Here is a 19342-nt window from a genome sequence, read left to right as displayed (position 1 = left end):
GTTAGTTGTATTTGTACAGTATAGCTGCTTGACAAATACACCAGGTTTGTATGGGTCAATTCTCAGGCATTTAATTTTTTGTGATTTTAAGCAGTGTTTTCCTCAGCCTTCACATGTTTAATGTCTTTCTTTGATATAGAATAGTTACTGATAAAAACCCAAAGCATAAGAATTAAGAGAAAAATTACACTTTTTGAATCGTGTGGCTCAGATGTTTTGTATACTGTAGTGGGAACTGTAAAAAGTAAAGTAGTATTACCAACTCTCTTTGCCCTTTGTATGGCCTATATTAACCTTCCAGAGAAAAATATCCAAATTGCCAAAGTACTGGGCAAAACCATAGCTCCAAACAGCTAATATTGCCTGTAAACCTAATTTTGTCATTTTTTTGGCAGTTAGCAGGAGTCATCTAAGCACATGGCAGAAGGAGGGAGGGCCCTTGGCCTCAGCATTCTGCCAAAAGCTGCTAGAAACCTTCTGCCTCCCATGTCACCAATCTGCTCAGGTTTAGCATAGAACAGACTTGAGAGGAGAGCTCGCCACAGCTATTTTCCAAAATCAGAATCCTGGCATCAGAAGTTTTTTGGTCAGCACTGGCTTTCTGCCATAGAGTCCAGTGTTTGACAGAGCAGAACCTGCTTCAGGCTTCTGTGGACACATCCCTGTAAGCAAACTTAATACCTCTTGAGGTTGTTTTTAGGACAGGCTAAAATTGCTGAGCTCTGCTGACTTTGCTTTTCTGGCTGGCTTATCTCTTCTATCAGATGTTGTCTCTATCACTGTACCATCCTTGCTCCACTCACCTCCACCTGACTAGTGATATCAAGCCAAGGGTAAGAATGAGGCAGTGCACCTTAGAGGTTCACGCTTGTCCTCCTCATTTTCCTCTTCCTGTAACAGGAGAAGCAGTGAGAATTTATTGCATCACATAAATCTATGGTGCAATGTGAGCCCAGGGCAAAACCGTTTCTCCGATCTCAGGGAAGGAGACATCTCAAGTGATCCAAACCCTAAAGCTGTGCTAATTGTGCAAGCTATTATTCAAGAATAAGCTCACATCTGTCTTGGGAGTTTGGCAATTAGTCCACAACTCTGGCGCACCAGGGAGGGTCTGATATCAAAGTAATCCCTGCAGATTTACAGAAATTGGAATCTGAGAATCTGTCCAGTGATACATAAAGGAGGCAACTGACAATAATGGAAGGATTCATGGAAGTTAATGTGTTGGATTGCAGACAGGGCAGCCTTGATATAGTCAAATGGTATTCTGAGAAACATCAGTATCATCTTATTTTCCATAAGCAAACTTACTGTGCATATGCCATGGGGAAGTTTTATGGAACAAACCAGCAGAACGTTGGATGGGATTTTTGGTTTAGAGGGAGGGTATTTTGGTGTTTTTATACTTTGGCCAGGAGGAAAGGGAGCTGTTTAAAGATGCCTGGTATGAGATGGGCTATGGATCTGCTGGAGGCTTAAACCTATCACCATCACATACAGACAGGCTTGGGTTGTATGCTGAGTGTTCTGGTTGGAAGTGTGCAAATGTAGCTGGGAGGGCACATCATCCCTATATCTGGAAACCTATGTGGTTCCTTTCATTCTTGTGGAATAAAGAAGAAATGGAGTTGGCTTTTATTTCAGCTTGTGACTGGTGTGCCAGGCTGGGAAACAAGTATTTGGTTCCTAGCATCACAACGGATTTCCCATGAGATCATCTGGAAGCTGCAAAACCCTTCTGTGGTTGAACTTGGAAAGACAGTGCTGTAGCTACTTCATAGGGATATTTGGGGATTAATAGATTCACGTTCGTCAAGCTGTTTAAGATCTTTGGATCAAAGAGGCTGTAAAGATGGGAAATACAATTGCTTGTTGTCAAGTGGCATTGTTTACTAATACTTTAGGGCTTTTTTTTCAAGGCATCTCAAAGCGTGTTTCTTTTTTTTTTTTTTTTTCTTTTGCAAACTGTAGCCTGGATTTCTTTTAAAACAGGTAAGATTTCTGAGAGCTCTTTAATTTCACAAGTATTTGCCAACTATTTGACCATCTAATCAGATCCAATGCAAAGCCAAGACTGAACTTAAATCATCTGGTGTCCCATAAATTGGCCTTTCCAAGTATCACTGTAGGGCCCAAAATTTGGGATTGGTGCCAGAACCTGCAGGCCACCCCCAGGCATGCTGCAGGCTACAGCAAAAGCCATTAGGATTACTTTTTTCTAAGGGCTAAGAAAAGGACCAGGAGCAATACAGATGTTATTACATCTGCTGTGGGACAGGTGCAATCTTGCTGAGCAGGTGGGTTCCTGGTTCTTGGATTGCTTGTTGTCATAAAATTTTCTTTGCTTGTTCAAGTACAATGCAGGACTGTAATTTTATATATCAAAGCCAAATAGTTTTTCACCTGGTAAGTAGAAATAATAACGATGCCATAGTTGCCATTTACCTATTTCAATAAGGGATTTCTAAATCCCTATACAAAAGGAATCTTTAGATTGTCTTTAAAATGAGAAAATCAAGTCACTGAGTGGAGAAATGGTTACTCTGGGCAGCCAGCAAGCCAGCAACCAGACCCCTTTTCTGCAGATCTAATCTGAATGGTACCGAAACTATCTCAGCACAGCATATGGGTAAAGCCTGCTGCTGAACGTGATTCCGCTTTTAATTTTAGCCTTGGTGTGGAAAGCCAGTGTTGACTGTGTTTCTGTGTTAATCCTTGCAGCTTTCAGCCGTGCCCCAGTGCCCATGGCTGTGGTCCGAAGGGAGCTGTCCTGCGAGAGTTACCCCATTGAGCTGCGCTGCCCGGGAACGGATGTTATCATGATCGAAAGTGCCAACTACGGCAGGACTGATGATAAAATCTGTGACTCTGATCCTGCTCAGATGGAGAATATCCGCTGTTATCTGCCAGATGCCTATAAGATTATGACTCAAAGGTATAGTACTTAATATTCTTTGTTTGCTGACTGTCGAATTTTTCATCGGGAGTGTACACACTAGTTGTGTGTGTGTGTTTGCATGAGAAAATGCAAGTGCTTAGTCTGGATGTATGTGCACAGAATTACAGCTATCATTGCTAAACTGTGGGTTTAACTGAGTTGGTTTAGCATTACGCAATATAAATAACATTTCCTGTAAGTACTGCTCATCAGTCATCTTGATTCTCCCTGCGTCCCAGTTTTCCCTCTGAAATACCTCAATATCAAGGCTCTTAATGAATGTAGAAGTGAAATCTTTCTCAAAATGCATATTCACTAGTTCTTGTGCTGTGTTCAAACAGAATGCCAGTAATCTCCTTGAAACAATCAGTATTTTGTGTTCAGAATAACATTTACAGTTTTCAAAATGCAAAGAGGCATCTGCATCCTTCCTTGTGTTGCCAGGCTTAGTTTTAGGGAAGATCTGAATTTCTAGTCAAGCATTGGTATTCTCATTGATGAATTGCTAAATTGCTCAGTAAGAACTGTAGCTGTTATGTGTGACTGCTGCATTTGGAAATGGTAACTGAGATGCAGTCAGACATATAGACAGACTCCCGTCTTGCTTGCAAAGCTAGGGCCTAACAGTTTATTCCAATATAGAGGTATCTTGGTTATGAAAAGCCTTTTAAATGTTGCTGAATTTTTAAAGATATTTTCTGGCACAAATGGTGTTGTGGGAAGGATTCATAAGTCACAGCTCTTGACATGTAATTGAATTCAGTAATACATTCTTAATGCATGAAACATTATTTAGTGCATTTGACTGTTAATCAGTAATAGAGATTAGTATTTCAAGGTATTAATAATGGCGTTGGCATAGGCAAACTGTTGCTAATTGATGTCATGACAACATGTTTGGGTCCTAACAGTGACCTCATGGCTTAAAGCAGTGCAGAGTTTTAATGGAGCATCTTGCTGTTGTTTGCTGTGAAATGTTTTGCACTAAAATGGACTGGTGTGAGGAACATGAGTTGCAGCTGTTTTTCACATGCTAACTGCTATTTTTGACTTTAGAAACTGCTCCATGTTGAGTATTTAGGTCTCAAAATGTTGAGAAGTCTCATGACAAATGTCCCCACTGCTGCATGTGGCTCCTCTAAGACCATTCTTTAAGTTGGACCTTCTTGGTTAGCTGGTTGAATTCTTGTTTATAGGGTTGTTTCAGCTGCATTTTTGAGAGAAGTGGTAGCAACGTACCATCAGCCATTCCCTTGGATTCCGTGTGGTTTTAGTGGAATTACTGTAATTCTCCTGTTCAGGTTGTTAGTGGCTTCAAGCAGAAACCCTTAATCCTCTGCATATTGGCAGAATAAAGCCGTGTCATCCCCTTTGTGGGCCATTACAGAGTCCAAAGTATTAATATTTTTATATATCTGTATTTATTAGTGTGCTCTAGGCTGCAGCTCCCCAGCCAAATGCACAGCTCTGCAACCTTCTGGTCAGTCCCTGCTTACAGCAAGTCTGCAATAAACATTGGCCCTTGGGTCAGGGAGGGCACACAATTTTCTTCTGTGCCCGTAACATTGCAACGAAAATTTCTGGTGATTACTCACCTCCACGTATCATCAGTGCAGGCTCAATGGCTTAGCAGAGAGTGGCCAGGGAAGCTCATCTCTGTGGCAAAATATCTGTTCTTCCATTTGGACAGCAGAAAATGGTGCTGAAGAGGATGGACACTGAAGGTGGGAAAAGATGTGCAGTCCTATTATTGGGTACTATTGAGTTTCTTGAAAATAAATATAAGCCTGATGTTAAAAGACATGTAAAAATTGAGAATATACTATACTTTGCATTTTTGTCAGTCTTGTGGTTTTTTTATGTCTCCATTAATTCAGAGAGTTGAAACAATTTAAAAATAACGCCATTAAAATGAAATATGTTCTTAAGATGCAAACCAGTCTGTCAGCTCACAGCTCAGACTACACTTTACAGCTGAGCCTCTGAAAAAAAAATAGTCCAAAAGGAAAATTGTGACAGCCTAGTAGTTGTGGCACTAACTATGGCATTTTCTTCTGAAAATGTCTACCTTCAAAATTAATCAATCTAGCAGTATTTGGGTGGGTTTGCAGATGAATGCAGGCTCTAACACAGTGAGCTTGTCTCTTTGCTAATGCTGCAGGGTGGGGGAGCAGCTGCTGGGAACTGAAGATTGTCATGACAGTGAAACCTGCATGGTAACTGAAGGTGCCTGTGTATGGAAAGAAAAGTCGTATGTGCAGTGTGTGCCTATTGTGCATTCATTAATTATTGCATTCATAAATACACAGTCTCCTTCTAGACTCTATAGGAAGTTGTCTCACTGCTGGCAAATTTTAATCAGCAACACTGCATGGCCAACTCAAGACTCATTCTGGTGTGGCTGTGGGGAAGGAGAGAGGGAAAGATGGGAAGGAAAGTGTGTGTGAGACAAAGGTGGTGCTAGTGTGTGAGCTGAGGCTGTGAGTGAGCAGATTTATGGTAAATATTAGTGATTGCTCCCCCAGCCCACCCCCACCAAAGAAAACCTGGAAAAAAAAAAAAAACAACCCAAAATCCCAACAGCCTGAGCTAACATGTTCCTTTATTCTGCACGCTTATGTAAAGTAATTTTTGCAGATGACTACATGAGGTTATTTGAAAGGGTAAGGCATAAATCTTACGGTGTGTTTGTGGAGCCCCTAAGCAGAGGGAACACAAGGAGTTCTTGCTGCAAGTATTGCCCTGAAACTCTCTACAATCTTGGGAGTATTGCTTGAAGTAAAGGACATTTAAACAGCTTGTAGGGAGCTATTTTATAAGACATTAAATCTCTGAGACCTACTTTAGGTTTTTCTTTTTTATTTATTTTTTTAAATTTTGCCTTCAAAATTTAAAAGCTCCTCCTTCAAACATCTGAGCAGCTGTTGTCCGTAACAGCTCAGAAAGTGTGCTTTATGAACTTAAGTTTTTCTGATGTGATTAGAAAAAAAATGTATTTTGTACCATGTTTTCTTTGGAGAAGAATCTTTACAAGGCCTGTAACAATTAATTAAATTTTAACCATGCCCATTTTAAATTGAGTGCACTGTACCATGGGAGACTTTACTATGGCCTCCCTTTAGTGACGGTGCCACAAAATTAACATATCATCGATTCCAACAGCCAGAGTTCTCTGTGAGCAACAGGGAAAAATGGCCTTCTATTCCTCTAAGAGTTGCCTTTGTTTTTTTATAGTGTTAACACAGTTTAGTATATTAAAAACACCCTAAAGGAAAAAGGGGGAAAATAGCTTTTGGTGTGCTCTCTTGAATTTCCTGTTGGTGGTTCCCACCAAGGAAGCATCCTGGCTTGCAAGCAAGGGATGGAAGAAGAGGGGATCAGAGTTTTGCATGTATGTTCACAGAACTTTGTGCTGTCAGTACAACCTTTGCATTTAACTTTGACGTTTGGAACATTCTTTTTCATAGACTTTAACCTCAAATGTTGTAAAGGGCGGGGGGAGAGGAAAGTCCAAGTAGGAACAGTAGGAAGTATCTGACATGTAGGTACACATACTCAGAGCACTTTGATTTTTTGCCCTAAAGGCAAGAGCAAGGATTTCCTTTTGCTTTTTGGATCCTTGTCTACCCCAACCATTGTCTGCTACTTTTAATCTGGATGAGGGAAAGGAGGGATGGAAGAATGAGGCAAAATGACAAAACCAGAAGGCAGAGCAGAAGAGACAGGAGAAATATTCACATGTCTCAGCAATTTTTCTGAAGATCAAAGCAAGATTTTTTCTGCCCTAGAAGATGTGGAAGGCTCTTGCTGAGAAACTCTCATGCCTATCAACAACCAGAGAGATCAGTTTGCAAAGTAGGCAGTGTTTGACTTTTGCCAAGGCAGAGCCATGCAGAGCTCTTGTATGCTGCTCTTACCACTTCTGGCTTGGGGATGAGGGCTGCTGAAAGCTGCTCAACTATCTCCTCGATTTTCCCCTGAAGGGAGGCACAGCTGGGAGGTACTAAATGTCCTGCTGGGCCTGCAGTAGCTTAGCTGAGCTAATTTCCTTTAGGTTTGAGTCTGATCTGCATGGTTTGTCCCTGTGGTTTCAGTGTTGACATCATTGATGAAGATTACAGGTCAAGACTTAAAAGGAAAAAAAAATTGAAAAAGTGCAAGACTGAAGGAATGTAAGACTGTGGTCAGCTGCTCTTAGATTTCCCTTTAGTTTCATCAGAGGGCCTAATCTTTTTATGTGAGAAGGGGCACTCACAATTCTCTTGGTAGTTGGAGGGACGGTAGCAGGCACTTTGCACAGTATAGGGGAAAATAAATAAAATGAATGAAGCAGCTTGCATTACACTGCAAAGATTTTTCATCTCCTGAAGGGCTATTTTGCTAATGTTTTGGTTGATGACCTGAAAAATGCCGGAGTCTGAAATGAGTGCCATTATTATTGTAATAATATTGCATCTCATGGCGTGCTGTTATTGATGTTATCATCTCCTGTGATTTTCACGACACTTCTCAAATGTCAGTGATCTGCACTTGCATTGGGAAATAAAGAGGCAGGATTACCTGTATTTTATAGATAGGGTCATTCATGAAATGGCCGCTGGTTTTGAACAGACTAGATTTGGGATGTTCTTGTAGAGTCATGTATATTAAGTAGCTTGTTACAGTGTGTGTGTGAAGGTGCAAAGGACAGGAGAGCTGCAGACCTGGAGGCTCTGTACTGACAAGGCCATCAGCAGGACTCAAGGGGATGGCTTCAGCTGAACTGCAGCACACTTGTGTCAGGCTCTACAAAATTAATGGCATGTTTCTTAGAAAACAGCCCCGTTCTTCGATGCTGTCATCACCTCTGACTCAGATACTGAATGCCCTATTTGGTAGGAACCCCCCACCACCCTCCTCTGCATCCTGAGCACATTTTGCTAAGACTGCCAAGATACTACTCATTTTTCTAAATTTGTTACCACACAGATGGCATGAGAAGTACATTTCTGAAGGACTGAGATGCTGCAATGGGAAGCTAGGCTTTCTGGGAAGCCTGAGTCTGGCGCTTTGAGATCTCCACGTGAAAAGCATCAATATGGAAAAATACTACTGTTTCAGTTAAACAGTTTTTGTAACCAGTAGAAATCAGTGGAGAATAGTGAAACTCACGTTCCCTGGATTCTGATATTAAAGGTTAGAAAACAAGACTCTCCACTTGGTTCAACTATCTATTTTCTTACCATGTGGAAAGATTTTAAAATTAAGGGAATTCTGTTAACCTCACCTGAACCTTGACCCTGGGACAAGGGTCTGTGCTATATTACTAAGATAGGGAAAAAATTAAAAATAACTAAACAACAACAGTCCTAGTGGGGTTTTGTGCACTGGGCTGTTGAATCACTCTAAAATAGGTTGCTACTTCCCAGCTTACATAGTCTTAATTTATCCTACCTCTTCCTTTCCTGAAAATTATGTTGGAATAAATTCTTAAAGTGATAGTCCCTTGGAATTTCCTTGGTACCCTAGGAAATCAGGGTTTGCCAACTCAAACCTCTCGGATAATTGCAGCTGCCATGGTAACAGATGAGGAGGAGGCAGTAGCTTCTGAACGTAATTAGGTTTCAAACCGTGGAAGGCTCTGTAGATGAAAAATAGTGCTTTAGGCCTCCCTGGGTACAAATTGGTAGCTGTGGCCAGCTGTAGAACACCACACTTACAATAAATAAATAAATAGATGGTTGTGTTGTGCTGTGGCTGTCAGGTTTTGGTTGCTGTTAGCATGCGACTCCAGTGCATTGCCATTTGGGAGAATCTAGACTTGAGCTGAGAAAGCAACTTGCAACCAGCAGCTCCTGTGGCCGAAGGGAAAGGCCTCCTTGATGTGGGCATGCTGGAGGAATTCCTCTTTGCTGTTCTCTAAGTTTCAGTTTTTCCAGCTATTTCATTTTGTTTCTTTCCAGTTCCCCCTTTATCCTGGCCTTAACTGACAAAGAGAAGACACAGTATAATCTCTTGAGTAAATCATACCTTGAAGTGGCCTCAGAATCTCTGAACACATGATATGCTGAAAATCATGCAGGAAAAATCCAGGTTTATTACTGTGTCCGTTACTTAACTAGTGTGAAAGTGGCCACCTCCACCCTGTCAGAGGGAAGGAACCAGCCAGCCCTTGGCAGCCTTTCACATGTAGCTTTTGGCAGTGGGAGAAGACCTATGTGAAACATACTCCTGTCATCTATTTTTCTTCTGTGTTTGAGGCTTGTTGAGAGCAGCAGGTCAATTGTTAACGTGGGAGGAAGGGTTGAGAAAGAATGGATGTGTTGCTGGCAGCAGAGTCCTGGATCCACAAAACAGGTGCTCAGGGAACATGCAGCTTTAGGCTTTTGGGTGCTTTTCTCTGCTTTGGCTGAAATGGGTTTTGTACCATGTAAGCATTATCCAAAGTGCCCAAAGAGCAAAGTTTAAAGCTAGGCATCTGCATGCTTCCCTCCTGTCCATTACCTAAGTAGCTGAAGTGATAAACATCAAGGCTGCTTTTGCTCAGTCTTCTTGCATCTTCCATCCACTTGAACGTGGCAGTCACGCGAGGCTGTCAAAGGAAGTGTCCTTCAGATGCTTGGTCTTCTTGTCACGAGGCTTAAATCTATGCAAAGCATTGCAAGATAGTCTATAAGTTTTGTTCAGGCTAAGTGGACTTACACTATCTTAAGATAACAAAGCAAAAGTTTCTTTTGATTAGAAAGATATTTGCACACTTCTTCTCTGGTTGCTTTTCTGGTTAGGAATAATGTCTGAAGGGCTGTGAAGTAAGATGGCTTTGAACTAATGGATCTATATCACTTTCTTTTGCTTCTTTCTTTCTTCATGTACAAAAGAGCTCAGTTAGTCTGTGCCTGAGGTTGAAATTGGGTTTATACACAGGGGATTGTCTATTCTCTAGGACATTTCAAAGCTTTCATTCAGCACATTTTTGACTGCATTGTTTCTGGAATCTTTGGAGCTTGACCTCCATATTCCATTCCAAGATGTGTAAAACCAGCACTGGCTCGTACCACACCCTCTGCGTGTGTGCCTGGGATTTCTGTGTCTCTCTGCAGGGCTGGAAGCACTCCTTGCAGACCTCCCTCACCCTTGCACACTTGCAATTTGGCACCCGTAGCGTGGCTGTGCATTTTATGTGATCACTCTGCTGATACCAAATGCAAACAGGCAAAAGATGTCCATTAGACACAAACCATTTGTTTGCCAGCATCAAAAACATGGACTGATGTTCCTGGATGATCAGTTCAATGTGGTCCTTAAATTTAGGTGTGAGTTTTGTTACAGGGATAAACTGAAGTTTATTTCAACCTCTTCGGGAAAAAGAGGGAAGGAATGACAGTTACTGGAAGCGGTGACCCCAGAACAGGTTTTGCTGCCCACTGTAATTCAGGAGAAGGATTATATGTATCAGTAAGTGGAGTGCATAAGAAATGCCAGGCCACATTTGTGATGTAAAGAAAGGGCAGGATATGGAATTTGATTTGAACCATCTTCTATGCATTATGTATAAGACCATACATTGGTGTCAGTTATATTGAGTAGAAGCCCCAATTCAGCTTGAGTCCTGCTGACATCATAAACGGGGAGACAGGGAGTGGTTTATGGGCAGTAGTGGAGTCTCCAGACTGAATTATGGCCTCAGCATTCAGTCTGTTACCGAGAGTTGCAGTTGGTAGCAGGCAGTATATTACATACTTTTACCCAGAGTAGGGCTGGTGACAAGGAAGGGAAAAACTTTATCACAGAGACACTGTGAGAAATGGAAGACTGAGTTATGGGCAAGATAACAATAGAGAACAATAAAACTAATGCAAGAGAAGGAGGGAGGATTTTGGGCTGGCCAGAAGGAAAGATGCCAGAATGGGAACAGTTTCCCCACAGAGTCACTGGTTTGCCGATTGTGCCTGCTGTCCTGCCTCCATGAGGGCAGGAGGTGGCATCCCATAGTGGGCAGGGACTATATCTGCCACTCCCATGCCTTTTTTTTTGTTCTCAATCCCATAGTTAGAGATGGCCTTTCACCCCAATATCCAAGATTTTTGGTATCCTTTCTAGATTTTCAGCAATAATTGTAATTGTGTATTTTTACTGTCTATATAAATGGTCAAATCCTTTCTGAGTCTCATTAAGTCCCTGGTCATGATGACTTATAGGATCTCTTAAGTCCAGCAGGATAATAGCTTCCTGTGTCAAAAATTAATGTTAGGTCTTAATTTCTTTGCCATTCTTCCTCATTGTGGAGACAGAGGCATCCAAGCTACCTTTGCCTTTTCTGTTCCTTAGTTTGTATTCATTTGTCATATGGCTTCTAACCTTTCTGTTCTCCGAAGGAGAACGTGATGATCTTTCAAGTATTTCTTCTTGTGGGAGTTGGTATGGATTTTTCTTACAAGTGTGTGAAGGTTCTTGTTGTTCTCCCTGAATACCCTTCAAACCCAAAAGGACAGAAGAAGGAGAAAAAAATTTGTGATAAATTTGAGAGTTTGAGGTCATTTCTCTCTGTAAAGCCTGCTTCTGCTCTTCCTTTTCCCAAGCGGCTTTGAATTACACAGAATGTCCCTTTTGACTCTAGTATTACACCCACACAAATACAATTGCATCCTTCCCCAAAAGGCCTGCTCTGCTCCTAATAAATTATTAGTTCTCTTGTTTGCTTGGAACAGATTGTTCCACTTAAATGATTACAGTGGTGCCAGCTAGTAGTGATGAAAAGGGAAAGTCTGGTCCTTGGTACTAGCAAATGTGTGGAGTAAGATATCAGTGTCCATTAGGTTGGAGGGAGCAAGGTTAGTTCTGGAAAGAGGATAGTATTTGTTACAGGCATCCAGGGTCTTAGTTACACATAGTGGAGCACTATAACCTTGTCACAGATGTTGGTGGACTGGAAGTGTGCTCAAATTAGTATCCCAAGTGATTTTTCCCATGGACCATGGAAAATTTCACGTAAAAATGCAGATGAGTCATCATCATCATTGGTATTTCAGGGATCAAAGAAGACATCTTTAAAAAAACTGCCAGTGTCAGAAGTGCACCTCGACACCCTTTTTAATTGTTGGCAAGGTTGCTCACTGCTGAAGACAGGCATCTAATATCCAAGACAACTTAAAAAAATGATGAACCCCCTTAATGATACATATACATAAAGAATATAGATCACCTTCAATGCAGTGGATTAGTCAGTGCTCTGGAAAATCAATTTTGTTTGATTAGCTGCACTTGTAGCTAGATGGGAAGAGTTAAAGCCAGGCACCAAACAATGCAGGGTAGTGTCTGTTGTGGTGGGCTGCAGTCCAGAGAACACTCTGGTGCCTGTGTAGCCATGCATGTGGCAAGAACTGTCTGAAGTCAGCATGGAGGTAGAAGCCTTCTGGGAAATCTCTGCACAGAGAGAGATCTCTCTCCTCATTTTTGTGGCCTGGATGGCATCCAGGTGGTAAAAGCACCCAGTGGTTCTCCTCACCAAATCACTGGAAGGCAAGGGCAACTCACCCACCACCTACTTTGCTGCAAACCACATGGACTGGTGAGCCAAGCATCATAATCACTACTTCCCCCGTGTCTATTGACTGAGGGGGAAAGCTTTCTATGCCCAGAGGTGTCTGAAGGCATACTGAAGTTATAAACACTTAAAAAACCAAAAGTACTCTATAAAATAGAGTAAAGGGAGAGAAAGAGGATGGAGGTTTTGTTGTATAGCGCTTAAAAGGCACTTTGTTGCATTAGCTAACAGAGTCACATCTGACACAGTGTGCCCCAAAGATGTTTTTTATCAGGAAACTTTGGTTTGGTGTAGAAACCTTCTATACATAAAACATCCTTCAGAATGACCCATGTATTTGTGCTTGCACTGACAATAGAGGAAATAAATTCCTTTATTCCTCTCTCCATAGCTTAAATTTTAAAGGTTTAAAAGCACTTAAAAGCACCCATTGCAGCCAGGAGCCTGACTCCCACTGAACTGGCATGACTCCTGAGGTCTCAATGTCCAGAAATTTCTTTTCAAAATGGAAGTTCACTCTTAAATGGCTCTAGTGCCTTTTAATATTTTGCTCATGATCTAATTTGGACCTTAAGTATACCAATTTGGAAACAGCCTGCCTGACATCAAGCTATGAGTTTTTAAACTCATATGGTTTAATAAGATTAACTTGCTGCAGTTCTGATACAGTCTTCAGTGAAAGCTTATTCAAATTAAGAATCAGTCAGAGGGGAAGTAGCCTCAAGCATAAAGTAGCAGTGAGGTGGTGCCAAAAATCAGGGATCCGAGAGGCTTTGTTGTCTCAGACTTTGCTGAGAGCAGAAACCTTTTCTGCCGGATAATTGCACTAAGAGGGGAGGGGGAAAAAAGCATAATTAAGGTATTGAAACCCTATATTCTCTTTTTCAGCTGTCATCTTTGGAGATGTACACAAACGTGCACCCATAGAAATGGATACATAGTTCATTTTTTTTATTTTTGAGATTCCAGAATATGTATTAAAATATGTGGGAACTCTTACACATCTGCTTGAATTATGGAGAATAATTCACAAAGTACAGCAGGGCCACTAAAATTAATGAATAAATAAGTGAGTTTGAAGAGTATACCTGCCAAATCTGTGTTTTGGGGCTCTTCTGCATAAAATAATAAATTCATGTATTTTAATCATGTTAGTTTCTTCCAGTGTTCTCCTGCATTTCAGCAGCAGAGTATCTCCACCATTAATTTACTTTCCTCAGTGCTGGTATGGGAAGTCCTGATTGTGTAACCTCTTTTAACCCAAGGTTACATATTAATCCCTTTCCTCCCAGGGGGACACCCTCAAGTTTGGCAAATACTGTGTGATTTCCAAATGTGCACCATATTGATAACATGTATATGGAATTGGGGACCTTCTGGTTCTTATTTGAATTCTGAGAATGTTGAGCATTTTTTCTTCTTCCATGAAGAGGAAAAACTCTCAGCAGAGTTTCCATGCATAATTTCATTCCACTGTTTCAGCAGGAATAATGCAGCTGTGAAAGAGGAATGTGAAATCAAGACCATACCACTTTTTGAATATCACAAATTTTATTAGGGGCCTTCCAGGAAGGAGGAAATCTGTAGGACAGATTTGTCACAGTCCAGTGTTGCTCAGGAAAAAGAGAAGCAAAGCTGCAGTGCCTGTGGTGCTAATTTAAAGTTGTGTTTAGCATTGGCTACAGGAATAGCTGAAGGGCTTTAGCTGTATGAGGCCCTGAAGTAAACACTGGGTAATTTTGAAATCCCTGTGCTGTGAGAGGAGCCATCATCAGTTGTTGGTGGTCCATGGGAGGGCTTAACTAGAATAAAATCATACAAAAATACTTTGACCACACAGGAAAATAAGAAAATTGAGACACTGACATTTTCAGGGGTATGTCTTTTGTAAAGGTTATGAAAACGTGTCTGTCCTCTCTTCTGTGGCATTTAAAAATACACTGAAAATAAAGGTGGTGGCCAAAATAAAGGCTGGTTGCCATATGGCATAGCTTGGTTGTCTTTATTTGGGTAAAGCTATTGCAGTAATGGTTAACTTGCAAAAGAAAGAGTAGCTGGAATGTTTTCTTTCTGGAGAAGTGTACAAAGTCTAGTTTGGTTACATGAAGTATTTCTCTATGCTTCCTTCCCTCTCCCAGATGGCTATTGGCAAAATAGACAGGATACAGTATGATGTTTTAAGTATATGCCTTTCTTTAATGTGCAACATTTGGCGTGTTTGTATATACATCTAGAGTGACTGCATATATGTAGAAGAGGATGTGCATATGAGAAAGTACAGCAACATGTGCACAGAAAAATAGGAAATGACAGACTTTTTTTAAAGAGAAAACAGCACTATTCTTGCCTTGCACTTGCACAAAGAACAGAAGTGACTTAATATCAAGAAGGAAGCAGAAGTAACACACAGTCTCTTCAGAGCTGATACCAGGAGCAACATCCACAAGACCCCAAAGGTATTGCAGCAGACTAGCAAATTAAAATTGTAGTATGGTGTAGATGTTGGTTATTTGGGCTTCTTTAAAACTGCAATGAAAACAAGAAAGTTGTGCTGCCCTGCTTCTGTGTCCCATATAGTGCTGAAAAATTGCAGTCTTACTATCTCACGCAGGTGTCATGACTTCCAGCTTGGCACCTCCAAACTTTTATGACTACTGATCAGTGAACTCACACTGTGACTGTACATCCCAGTTCTGCCCACAGTGTGTAAGACCATAGAAGGCAAATGGGGTCAAGGGAGCTGCCTTTGTAACATGCCCAAGAATTTAGCTTTTGACTTCCAACTGCTTACGTTTTTCCTTCTCACCCAAGCTTTTCATTTGATTATCATCTTATTATCATTTTATTATTTGGCATCAGAGATAGCTGTAACTCTTGCTTTAATAATTTCCATTTTCTCCTGGCTTTACTTTCTGCTGGACTTTTTCTTTCTTCCTAGGCGCTTCTCAGTGTCCTTTTGCTCCCAGGTGATCACTGTGTTTTCTCTGTAAAAACTGTGCTACTGTTGCTTATTTCTAAGTAATCCTTATGTCCTTTGTTTTTTAAATACAGTTACAGGGACTGTTATTAGGCTGTGTGGAGGTATAGGTCCTGTACTGCCCTAGAGTGAAGTCAGAATGCCCTGATTTGGAAGTGTTCAGGATCTGCTGTGTTCCAAACAGCCTTTGTGTGGCTGCACCAGCAAGTGCCTCCCATGGGGACAGCACCCCCAGAGACGACATTCTCTATTTGCAGTGTCTTCCCACTGCCAGCATTATGTGGGGAAGCAGGTGGGTAGGTAAAATACTCTTTGCTTGTCCTCTTGGCACCGAAGAGGCAATCTGTATTTTGCTGGGGCACATGACATAGCTGGGATTTGTTTGATGTTGCACAGTCAGCTGGCATGGAATTAAGTAATATTATACAGGGACTTTGTTCTGTGACTGTGTCCAGCCCCTTCAATCTTCCCAGCTCCTAATGAGGTGAATCCCCTGACTTTTGCTGGTCTGTGCATGTGGCTCTGCCAGTGCTAGCAGATCAATCTGTGTTTGTATTCCTGGACTTGAGCTGTGCTCTGAGATGGCAACAGCCCTGAGTGTGGAGACTTTTACTGCCATTTCAGCTCAGCTTTGAGTAAATGATCATGCTTTGCTAAGGCTCTGAGTAACCTGAGATGGTGTGCAAGGCAACATGAGCAGCAGAGCAGGGTGAAAAGTACAGGACTGCGTGCACTGGAAGCAACCCCAGATTTCTTTGGAGCCTGGGTGTTATCAATGATGTTTCTAACAGTGCTTTTGGAGCATGGAGAGCCTGATTCTGGAGGGTCTGGGGTGATACAAAGCGCTGTTGAGATTTAGTAGCTCAGTTCAACTGAGAACATTTCCTGAATCAGTGGTCATCTTTGCAAGCAAATGTTATCAGGAATCAGGCTATCACTTTTGCAAATCCCCTGCTGCAGCTTTCAGGAGGCCACAGAAAGGGCAGAGAAATGTGCTGGGCTGTAGGAAGGATGAGGAGCATTATAAAGTGAAACCTTAATTCAAAGAATTGGCTTTCTCCCATCATGTAGTAAATTCATTAGTCATGTAGAGTGAGGAAGTTGATTTATGGCTATTAACTATATTGAATTGACAAAAGTAGCTTCTTGAAATTTAGTAGACAAAATTAAGGCCTCTCAGGCATTAACAGATTAGACTGCTTAAAACAATTTAATTATTTATCCTGTGCAAATGGGATAGGATATTTCTAGAGTGATGCCTGTACTGCTTTAGACATATTTTAGTGTACTTGTGATTAAAGGTCTGTTTGTAAATCCTGCTAATTGACTATTGGCACAGAGTGGTGGAGATAAAAAAGGACCTTTGCTAAGACTTAATAATTTTTGATTTTGGGGATTAGATGAAAAAAAAAAAAAAAAGAAAAGTAAAAAGATACCAATCTGGTTTGAGCTAATGCTCAACTCTTCTGTCTTCTGCTTCCCATGAACTCTGTCAGCATCCATTCATACAGGCATTAAAGAAGCAAAAATGGAGGCTATTAATAGCACAGTATGTTTGTGTTAAAACTCAGTATTATGCATATATACTGCTATTTTTATTGCTGTAGTATGTGGATTAGTTGAGGTCCCATCATGATAGCATCTGCATATACATCATTCCCCACCTGGAGACCTTAAAATATCAGTGTAGGTTTTGTTGGGTTTTTTTTGTGAGTGATCATGGCACGCAGTCGTATCATCTCAAAAGGAAATGACTGTGCTGTAAGTGGCTCGTCCTTAAGTGCCATCCTACCCAGAAAGAGAAGGAAATAATTAACATGACATGAATTATGTAGAACAGACTTGAATAAAGAGTGACAGAAGGCCTGGTTTTGACAGCTGGATGTTAAATGAAATTTGCTTCTGTTGTTATAGATGCATAGCCTGTTTTTAAATGTATAATTTATTTAGATTTATTTAAGGGGTAGAGGAAAGAAACAAGAAATCCCTGATGCAGAGAATTGAAATAATGAGTTGTTATACAAACATAAATAATCATTACAAAATATTTTATTGGTCTATTTTTGTTGTATTTATAAGGGCATTTTAAGACTCTTTGAGTCTGCATTTACATGCATGCAAATACATGCTGCATTTTACCCTGCAATCTTTACTGCGTGCTTAATTGAGTTGATAGCAAGAAAACATGAATACTTCTGACTCGTTCAGCTTGGCTCTGAGGAGAGAATGAAATTTTCATCTTTTCCAAGAGAGAATTTATCCTGAATGGCTGTTTCTCAGATTGTGTTTTATTACTCATACCTGTAAGAAGGCTGAAGCTGTAGGTGTGGGAAGGCTTTCTACTCTAAGCTGCAGGAACTTTAGCTGTGAATTGGAACATCTACAAAGTACTAAATTGTGTTATAATTTGGGGTGTGAGTGTGTGGGGGCATAAGGGTAGGGGCAAAAGGCTGTTTCCCCACCCTCCCCAGGAAAGCTTTCAGATGGTTGAGATAGACGTGATCCTCTGGTTAGGATGTGTACAGCAACACTGCTGACCAAGGATTTATAAGGAGGTGGGGGGAATTATTTCTTCTGCATTTGTTAGACCAGGTCACATAGGTACTCATTTGCTATTTGCTCATGACTTTTCCATGTATGCTATATGCAAATATATGCTATTATGATAAATTTTAATTTTTGTCAAGACCTTTTTTTTCAGATTTGAGTGTTCAGCAGGCCAAACTTATTTTATGGAGATTAGGTTGAAGGAGTGCTTAGGATTCAGTAGTCCTGAAGCAGGCAGTTATAGTAAAACTTGCCTTCAGAGGAAATTCTTCTTGCCTCCTCTCCTCTGATTACTTCTGTCCTATTTCACCATATATAAAATTATGCATGTTTTTATCATCTTTTAAAGTTGGGTGTGTGTTTGTTTGTTTGTTTGTTGGGTTTGTGGGTTTTTTTTTTGGGGGGGGGGGGGGGTTTGCATCCTGACACTGTCTTAGAGCTTTTGGGCACCCTTGGGGAAAGTGGTAGAGGTTTCTTTTCTTCTAACCAGCAGCCTTGCCAGCTCTGTGCATTTGCTTTTCTCAGTGTGAACACCACCTGGGGTTTTTAAGGTTTATATATATGTTTTGTGTAGAAAGAGATCTCTTCCTGCCTGTCCACAGCATTTGCTTTTCCTGTAGGTTGTTTGGAATCAATTGATGTCACTGATCTTTCAACTTCTGCTGCTCTTGTTTGTTGCCGATGCCTTTGATTGCTGCTGACAGCAGGATTCTCTGATAATCTGTATCTCTGGATGGTTACTTAATTACCTCTATGACAGCCCCAGTAATATGGTCAGGAATTTGTCACTTTGGTCTTGAAAATCATACAATGTGCAGCTTGCTCACTGGTGTTTTGTGGAACTTACAGGGAACTCAAAATTGAGCCTCTTCTTTTCTATTTTTTGTATAGACTTCCAAAATTGCCTCTGAAGTTGCTGTCTTGCATGGTGAAGTGGAGCTAGTTTGAAGTTTGGGAGGCACACAGGCAGCAGTTCTGGGGCATGGTGGCATGGCCTAAAGCTCTGATTCCCGTTCCCATGCTAACAAACCATTTGCAAATTCAACAGAGGAGGGAGGACAGCTTCCCACACCCTCCACTCCTCATCCCAGTTCCACCTAGAAAAATACAATGTGTGGGTCATTGAATAATTCTCATTCTTTGTTGCTCTAAAATGAAAACTAGAGACCTACTCAGGTCAAGAATTAAGTTGTAGTAAGTGTAATTCATTGTTATGTACTTGTGTACCTCACTTGCCTGTACTGGGTGACAGAACAAATGAGAATTTCAGCAGGGCAGCAGGAGCAGAGTTGTATGGTCAAAGCCTCTGGCATTTCTTATGTTCCTACAATTTTTTCTTGTGTGCTTTCTCAGAAAA

General features: G+C 41.0%; 1 protein-coding gene across 30 annotated transcripts in view; it reads left to right on the top strand.

Annotated features, from left to right (window-relative positions):
* Positions 1-19342, top strand: part of ADGRL3 (adhesion G protein-coupled receptor L3) — a 490266-nt gene that overhangs the window by 224273 nt on the left and 246651 nt on the right. For 26 of the 30 annotated variants that reach the window (XR_012055755.1, XR_005980340.2, XM_030271767.4 and 23 more), the window contains 2 exons: positions 1972-1992; positions 2722-2935. Coding sequence is in view for 28 of the 30 variants with exons in the window: in XM_030271767.4 (XP_030127627.4) it covers positions 1972-1992; positions 2722-2935 (235 nt within the window). In the remaining 2 variants the exon portion in view is untranslated. The remainder of the gene's footprint in view (positions 1-1971; positions 1993-2721; positions 2936-19342) is intronic. The other 4 variants (XM_041716094.2, XM_030271763.4, XM_030271744.4 and 1 more) reach the window with 1 other exon arrangement.

Source organism: Taeniopygia guttata, chromosome 4, assembly GCF_048771995.1.
Source record: "Taeniopygia guttata chromosome 4, bTaeGut7.mat, whole genome shotgun sequence".
In the NCBI taxonomy this organism is placed as follows: domain Eukaryota; kingdom Metazoa; phylum Chordata; class Aves; order Passeriformes; family Estrildidae; genus Taeniopygia; species Taeniopygia guttata.
The sequence above is the reverse complement of the archived record's forward strand: the minus strand, read 5'-3'. Positions and strand labels throughout refer to the sequence as shown.